The sequence below is a fragment of the Amblyraja radiata genome, chromosome 31, assembly GCF_010909765.2.
Source record: "Amblyraja radiata isolate CabotCenter1 chromosome 31, sAmbRad1.1.pri, whole genome shotgun sequence".
In the NCBI taxonomy this organism is placed as follows: Eukaryota; Metazoa; Chordata; class Chondrichthyes; order Rajiformes; family Rajidae; genus Amblyraja; species Amblyraja radiata.
Genome location: NC_045986.1, coordinates 14579630 through 14588605, shown reverse-complemented (window position 1 = coordinate 14588605; position 8976 = coordinate 14579630). Strand labels below are relative to the sequence as shown.

Below are 8976 nucleotides of genomic sequence, written 5' to 3'. Positions count from 1 at the left end.
GTTGAGTTATAAGGAGAGGATGGATAGGCTGGGATTTTTTCTTGGAGTGTAGGAGGCTAAGAGGTGACCCGGTTGTGATGTATAAGATCACAAGGGGCACGGAGGGGTAGAGGATTTTAAAACTAGAAGCCATAGGTTTAAGGTGAGAAGGGAGAGATTCAATAGGGACCTCAGGCTACATTTTCACTGTAGCCTGTATCTGGAAGGAGGAAGCAGATATATTTGGGACTTTTAAAATAAATTTGGACAGATAAATGGATAGGAAGGGTTTGGAGGGCTATGGACCAAATGCAGGCCCATGGGTCTGTCATAGTTTGCTAACTTAGACCCAGGTGGAATCTCATGAATGTCAAATGCAGGCTTTAATTAAATCCCTTCGGCTTAAGAATATTCAATGGTGTTAATAAGGAAATGAGACATCCAACATGGACAAGCTAGGCCAAGGGGCATGTTTCAGTCCTGTACAACTCTATGATTTGACTGGAGAGCACACAAACAAAGTTTCTCACACTATCTCAGTCTACATGACAATAATAAACCGATACCAATACCGTGTCGTGTGGAATTCATGCTCTAGTATCTCAGTGTTTGATTGGTGCTAGTTATATTTATTGGATGACTCTTGGTACACTAACGCACTTTAGTCAATCACTATGCATTGATCTAGGGGTGGTCGTTAGGATTGAACCTTGAATCCACAAAAGAGGCTGTGAACCTGCCATAATTTCTTGGGTTCACTCGTGGTTTTGCAAATCGCATGTAAAAAAAGAATGACGTATGAGGTTTGGTGGAAGTTGCAGTGAGGCCTTCAAAAGGCTGGTCGGGGTTTGGTTCTGAGGGTACCGGTCCACAGGCAATACCATGCAACGAGTTAACTAGCAACGTCAAACATGGTGGGCACAGTCAGGGTGCAGCCGGTAGATCTGCTGCCTCACAGAGCCGGAGACCTGGGTTTGATCCTGACCTCAGGTCCCCCGGGTGCTCCAGTTTCCTCCCACGTCTCAAAGAAGTGCGGGTTTGTAGGACAATTGGCCTCTGTAAATTGCACCTTGTGTGCAGGGAGTGGATGAGAAAGTGGGATAACATAGAACCAGAATTAATGGGTGATCATGGACTCGGTGGGCCGAAGGGCCTGCTTCCATGTTGTACCTTAAAACTAAATCATCAGATTCCAAAACAACAATAATCAAGGCCAATTTTCACCCACTCCCTCTTCTCTCCTCTCCGACATATCAGAGCATTGTATGGTTCAACCATTAGTTAGGATGTGGTCCCAATCTTCCCAACTGCCTCATTGTGGTCATTGGACTTTTTCTCTTTAACTGTAACACAACGATATTGTAACATTATATTCTGCACTCTGGTATTTTTCTCTGTTGTCTTTTTGTATGGTAGAAACGAGGAAATGCAGATGATCGGTTAGCAAGGAAAGACACAAAGTGCTGGAGTAAATCTGCGGGTCAGGCAGCATCCCTGAAGAACGTGAATAGGTGACATTTCGGGTTGGGACCCCTCTTCACACAGTCGCAGTTTTGTGTGGGTTGATTGTACTCATGTACAGTACGATTTCACTGGATAGCACACAAACAAAGCTTTTCAATGTACCTCGGTACACATGATAATAATAAACCCATATTGATATCAATACCAATGCATTTTCTTCAAAACAAAAAGGAATAACTCCGATATAGTGAATACGTTAGTCTTTAATGTATTATACTCTTTTCAAAGAAAGGTCAACATTAATTAACATCATGCAATTGATGATACATAAAGCAAAGAAAACATTCTTGTCGGCGTTATTTTCAAACAGTCAATGCAATGGGAAACAGAGCAGAACGAACTGATTACATTCCAACCCATTACCAACAACATGCAGTGCCCAGAAACACCAGCGCAGAGCACTGCAAAGAGATTTGTAAACATTCACTACAGTTTTATCTTCCGTTTTACATTTATACAATGACGCTAGTTAGGCACTTCATGAAAATTAAAGATGTACCAGAAATCATAGAATCTCACAGCACGGAACAAGGTCACTCATTCTTTGAGAAAGCTTGCCATATATTCCCTCTTCCTTCCCCTTTGCCCTGCAATTATTTGGTTCCATTTTCAAGTATTTATCATCCTTTGTTGCACTGCTCTTTTCAGCAGCAGAAGCCAGATTACAGCACTTCGCTGCGTAAAATACATTCTCCTCATCTCCTGTTCTGATCCTCTTGCCAATCACCGTGTCTCTGGTTATCAGGCCTCCAGACCGCAGAATTGGATTCTCCTCATTCAATCAATCGAGAAAATCCCTCAAAGACCTCTACTTAACCTTCGCAGCTGAAAGCAGAACAACCAGGACCCTCCCTGTACCTGAAGTCCCTCGGAATCACTTGAGGAAAGGGTGAAAAACTCGACACACTCGCAAGATGGTGGCAGATCATGGATGAACCACTCAATCTCTTCAATTCCTCATCCGTAACCAACTTTGCAATGCCTTTCTCTAATTTATTGGGCAGTACACGACTCGGGTAAATCGTTTGGTACAAGAACAATATCAGACAAGTTTGACAGATGCAATTGGTAGCTAAAATGACGAGAATAAAAGGATGGGGCGTTCTTCAGCACATACTGACACCATGTACCTCACTTAGTAATCAAGCACTGACAAGCTAAGTCAAATAACAGGAGCAGGCATTAACAGTGGAACAGCTAGAATAATGTCTCCCGCCATTGTGTTTCCAAATTTCCCAATATGTTCAGAAATAATCTTTGATAAGTACGGAGGCCAATGGGACGATGAGTCACCCTGGTGTTCATGGCTGTCTGCTCTTCAAAAATCAAAAGCTAAAATGACATCTGAAAAATTACCTAAGTAACAACATTGCTCTGCCAAACTGCACGTCCACTTGCAAATCCCCAATATGACACTGGTTTCAAGTGCGAGGCTAGTTGGTTGGGACAATGCCTCCTGTTACACTTGCGCAGACGGTAATCTAATATCCAGGAGCAGGTACAGAGTCACAGAGTTGTAGAGCATGAAAACAGGCCCTTCGGCCCAACTCATCCATGCAGACCAAGGTGCCCCATCTCAGATAGTCCCTTTTGCCCATGTTTGGCCCAGACCCCTCTAAACCTTTCACATCCATGTGCCTCTTTGAAGTTGTATCAAAGTAGAAGAGTGGTAAGTAGACGGTTACCAGTGAAATTTCATCCTTAGCACATCTGGAGAGATTAAAATAAGGATACAGTTGTATTTCTATACAACTCTGGATTTCCCAAGTGTGCTGCAATCAAGGAAGTGGTTTATTGAGACGCTGTTGTATCGAGGAAGCATGACCAAAAGTTTGATTGGTACGTAGGGTTAAGTATTGGTCACGGCATCAGGAAGACGCCCCCTGGTCTTCTTCAGAGGAGTCGTGTGGAATCTGTTACATTCGTGGAACATACAGAACTATAGAGCGCAGGAACTGGCCCTTCGGCCCACAATGTTTGTGCCGAACATCATGCCTAGGTAAACTAATCTTTTCTTTCTGCATGTGATCCATATCCCTCCATTCCCTGTATACCCATCTGCATATCTCAAAGCCTCTTAACGCCACTGTTGTGTCTGCCTGCACCACCACCCCTGGGAGCCAGGTTCCAGGCATGCACGACTCTGTGTTTTCATAAAACTTGCCTATAAACACACCTAGTATAAATGTTGTCCCTCTCACCCTGCAGGCCACGGCCTCTCGTCTTCGATATTTCCACACTGGGGAAAAGGTTCTGACTGTCAACCCTATCTAGGCCTCTCACAACTTCATATACATCTACCATGTCTCTCCTCAACCTCAGGCACTCCAGAGAAAACAATCAAAATTTGTCCAACTTTCCTTTATACCTAACACCCTCTAATCTAGACAGCAGCCATGTAAACCTCTCCTGCACCCTCTCCTCTCCAAAGCCTTCACATCCTTGCTGTGATGGGGTGACCAGAACTGCTCACAATATTTCAAATTCTACAACTACCTGAATGAGCAGATGGCCCTTAATTTAATATCTGATCTAAAGTGCAGCGCAGTTCCCCGTTAATGCTGCCAGGCTTTTTATACTCAGGGACTTGAATTTATAAACTCTGCTTCAGAGCATTAGTATCACATACTCAGCAGCGCCTGTTACCATAGTAACCTGTATCATTGGACAGGGACTTGCTGGCAATGCTGATAGTTCCAATGCAGAACCAACCACAGTTCCCACCCACTGGGCAACCCCATGGCTGTGGATGTAAGGAACGACCATTATCTTGCCGAAGGGCATGGCAGGTTTGAGGGCTGAGTGACCTGTTCCTACTGTCTCTTACATTGTTATGTAGAGGCCCTGGATTGTTGGCAGTTCCTCACTGAGGTTTTATCGCTGGCAAATTGCCAGCATTCAACTTGGCAAATGGAAAGGGACAGCTGATAAAGAGGCGGCTGGTGGAGTCAGCACCTCACAGCGCGAGAGACCCGGGTTCAATCCTGACATCGGGTGCTGTTCGTATGATGTTTGTATGTACTCCCTGTGACCACGTATGTTTTCCTCAGGTGGTCCAGTTTCCTCCCACACTCCAAAGACATACAGGTTTGTAGGCTAATTGGCTTTGGTTAAAAATTGTTATTGTCCCTAGTGTGTAGGATGGTGTTAGTGTATGGAGTGACAACTGGTCGGAGCAGACTCAGTGGGCCAAAGGGCCTGTTTCTGCGCTGCATCCATAAAATTTAAAGTCTAAAGAAAAAGCAACTCAGTAACCAGTAGACAAAAATGCTGGAGAAACTCAGCGGGTGAGGCAGCATCTATGGAGCGAAGGAAATAGGCAACATTTCGGGTCGAAACCCTTCGTCAGACTTCAGTAACCAGTACTACATTTAACAAGAACCTGGGATGGTGAGTGAGGGCCCACCTGTGAGAATTCATTATTTCCTACCCCACATGGTCTCCTGAGGTTAATATTAGCCTCAAAGGCCTGAATTAGATACCAGCATCCAAAAACTACATAGACTTTAAAGGGTGGAAATGGGCCCTGCGGCCCACCGAGTCCGCACCGACCAGTGATCACCTTGTACACAAGCACTATCCCACACGCTAGGAACAATTTACAATTTACCGAAGTCAATTAATCTACAAACCTGTACATCTTTGGAGTGCGGGAGGAAACGGAATCACTCGGAGAAAACCCACGTGGTCACAGGGAGAAGGTACAAACTCTGTACAGACAGCACCCGCGGTCAGGATCGAATTTGGGTTTCTGGCGCTGTGAGGCACAAACTCTACCGCTGCACCACCCTGACATCCCTAGATGCAACCATCTGAAATGGCAAATATATTAAATAGATAGGTTGAGTACTTGTATCTCATGGGATTGGTTTTGAGTTGTTGGAGATTAAGTTATGCTGCTCCATCTGTGGGAATCAACAGGGTTTAAATTGTCTGCACTGCCTCATCTAACTCTCCTTGAAAGTGGGCACTTTCACCGTGCCGGTTTCCCCACTATCTTTAAAAACACTTCTTCATCCTTGCCTCCTATTTTGAGAAGTGGGAACACATTTATTGAAGCTGCCCTTTCATTAGGTAACAAAACATTAAAATTTATCCCAGCCAACCAAAAATCACAATGGCCAGAATACATCGACGTACCAAGCTAGGAAGAGCTGCCCAAAGACAGGGGGACAATATTCCAACCAACACGCACCCACAAACCCCAAGGGCATCTCTGGCATGCAAAGGGTAAAAACAAGGAAGTGGTTACTCTTAGAATCAGCTGAAGATGCATTCGATCAGGACACAGGTTTCAACCACTGATCAATAACTATTTCACAAAGAAATGGTCAGTAAAGCGAGCTATGTCGTTTGAAAATAGACCCGATATGCTCAGTCCAGGTCACCCCTGTAGTCCCAACTGGGGTTGGGAACTTTAATTCCTAACTTTTCAAGAGTTGCTTTGCGGAGAAACGTCAACATCCCAGCTGCCTGGTGACTCTGAGGCAAAGGCTTTAAACACTGTTTGGGTTATAGCACAACATGTTCAGCTGGAGGTTTTCATCCCAGTGTCTGAGCAGCACGAAGAGCTGCCTTGCCGAGGCCTTGACTGAGGCGAGCTCGCGTGCCTCTGGTATCTGCTGGCCTTCGAGCCACATGCAGGCCTTGGCAGCGACCAGCTCCCACTCGATGAAGTAAGCAGCTGACTGGTGCTCTAGCCAGGCCAGGGCCACCACCGTCGACCAGACGGTTCCCTCGGCATCTGCCGCCGGCTGGTGCTCGCTCGGGGCCGCCAGCAATGATCCGTCACCGCTGCCCACCTCCGGCCCTCTGTCGGCCTGCGGGGCGCTGGAAGCCTGGGGGTTTCCCGGAGAGGACGATCGGCGCACGGTGATGGCCGGAGGGAGCAGCTCGCAGCCGCCGCTGCTCTCGCTCGACTGGATTTCCACCAGACTGCTGGAGAAGTGGCGCGATCTTAACCGTTTGGATTCCTCTCCGGCCCTGTCCGTTCCCGAGGAACCAAGCATTCCCGCGCTCCCAGCTTCCAGCCGGTGGCCGGGCTCGGCGGCTTCAATCTCTTGGGCGGCCCTCCTGTTGGTGAAGCTTCCGGAATGAGTGTGTGAGGTGGGACTGACACTGGATCGGTGGCACATGAAGGGGGAGGTCCACTTCAGCTGCTCCATTGGGATGTTAATGGCTTCACAAAAGGCCGGGCTGAGCAAGAAGGCACCAGATGCCAACTGCAGGTTAACCTGAGCATGGAACAACATCAACCAAAAATGTAATATCTACAGCACGATAGACACACACACACACACACACAAAACGTTGATTGTTAATGATGGAAGAAAGTATTTTCAATTCCATTACAAATTATCTTTATTGCAAACCTTTTAGACTAATATTGAATCTAGGATGCAGGCAGTTCTGCTATTTTGTATGTTTCCAGTAATCAAATTGGATGTAACTTGACTGATGAATGAATGAAAATTATTTAGAACATAGAAAAGTACAGCACAAGAACAGAGCCTATAGCCTACAATGTCTGCGATGAACATGATGCCAACATTAATTAATCTCATCTGACTGCACATGATCCATATCCCTCTAATCCCTGCATATCCACGTGCCTAGCTATAAACCTCTTAAATGCCACTATTATATCTACCTCCATCACCACCCCTTCGGTTAATTCCAGGTACCCACTACGCACTTTGTAAAACACTTGCCATGGACATCACCATTAAACTTGGCCTCTCTCACCATAAAGCTATACCCTTAAAGCTTTAACCTTGAAGTATTAATGGGCCGAGTAGGTTATAACACGATTTCGATCACAAACTAGGGAACCACTTAAAATTTATGAAGGTAGACACAAAATGCTTGAGTAACTCAGCGGGACAAGCAGCATCTCTGGAGAGAAGGAATGGGTGACGTTTCGGGTCGAGACCCTTCTTCCGTCTGAAGAAGGGTCTCGACCCAAAACGTCACTCATTCCTTCTCTCCAGAGATGCTGCCTGCCCCGCTGAGTTACTCCAGCAATTTGTGTCTACCTTTGATTTAAACCAGCATCTGCAGTTTTTTCCTACACTTTAAAGTTACTTTGGAAACTGACAAGAAAATAAGTTGTACTGGGAAAAAACAATCCTGGGAGAAAACTGTTTCTGTGTAAATTCCCTGCAGTAATAAGATATCATTGTTTTTTTAAGAACTCTGTCTCAGGAGGTCATAGAAATTGACAAGCAATCATCTCACTTTGCACTTATGCGATGATAAGTGCAATGTAACATAGAGCTGTTAGTATTTTTAGCTTGTCGTAACAAAAAATGTTGTCATTATGAGTCTGACATTCTCTGGTCCCTAATTTCCATTCACACAATTGTTTTATAAAGTGATTTTCTTAGGTTTCTTAAGGTTACATCTATCACTTTATAGCAGAACTGCCTTTGCTTGGAAAAAAATTGTTTGAACTTCAAAACAGCTCCACAATGTGGAGATAAAAGAACACCAAACAAATAAGTGCTTGCAAAGTACTGGAAACACAAGCTACAAGTTAATGTATCTTAAATATTCATTATTATTCACTTAATAGAAACAGTTACAGTTCCAAATGAAAATTGCTGGAAGGTCCTTGCTCTGGTTCAATTTGTTTCACCTTTTAGTTATTCCCCTTTCCATTCTCTGTTCCCCATTTGTGTCATCTCTACTCATGCTGTCACACTTTAAGGCTTTAATCAATTGAAGAAGTATACAGCGCTCACATGTGAAGTCCGTTAGAAATTGTTTGTGTCAACAGAATTAATTGAAAGATACAGCATGGAATCTGGCCCTACGGCCCACCGAGTCAATGCCGACCATCAATTATCCATTCACACCAGTTCACCAGTATATAATTTCCCTTCCACATCTCCCTACACACTTACAGAGGTCAATTGATCCACAAACCCGCACGTCCTTGGGATGAAGGAGGAAACCAGAGCACCCAGAGGAAACCCACGCGGTCACATGGAGAATGTGCAAACTCCACATAGCCAGCACCTGATGCCAGGGTTGAACTCGGGTCTCTTGCACTGTGAGGCAGTAGCTCTGCCAGCCGCATCACTGATGCCCTCATTTGGAGGAAGAGGATGGCAGAGTTTAGCAAACTTGGAGAAACTATAAGGCCCACCCTCCATCGCTGAGCAATGAACCATCCATGCACCAGTGCAATGAGTCGAACACGATATAGTTACCAACCAGAGGCGTGTAGTCATTGTTCTCAATCTCTGGCTCGCAGACGGATTCACTCATCTTGCTCGGTGACCGGCACATGAATCCTTTGGTTGCCAGCGACAACATTCGAGCTTTGTTAAAACTCAGTCTTGAACAAAACATAAGAAAAGGTTCTTCAAATACAAGGCACTAAACTAACGAACTAACTCAAGGGCCTGTCCCACTGTACGAGGTAACTCAAGAGTTCTCCCGAGTTTTCCCCGATTCGAACTCGGAGAA

The 8976-nt window shown here is 45.2% G+C and overlaps 1 protein-coding gene across 1 annotated transcript in view; it reads right to left on the bottom strand.

The window, feature by feature from the left end:
- Window positions 1–5254: 5254 nt before the first annotated feature.
- Window positions 5255–8976, bottom strand: part of vwa5b1 (von Willebrand factor A domain containing 5B1) — a 94987-nt gene continuing 91265 nt past the window's right edge. The window contains exons 20-21 of the mRNA XM_033047788.1: window positions 8722–8845; window positions 5255–6737 (exon numbers count right to left, since the gene is read on the bottom strand). Of these exons, the coding sequence (XP_032903679.1) occupies window positions 6000–6737; window positions 8722–8845 (862 nt within the window). The 3' untranslated portion in view covers window positions 5255–5999. The remainder of the gene's footprint in view (window positions 6738–8721; window positions 8846–8976) is intronic.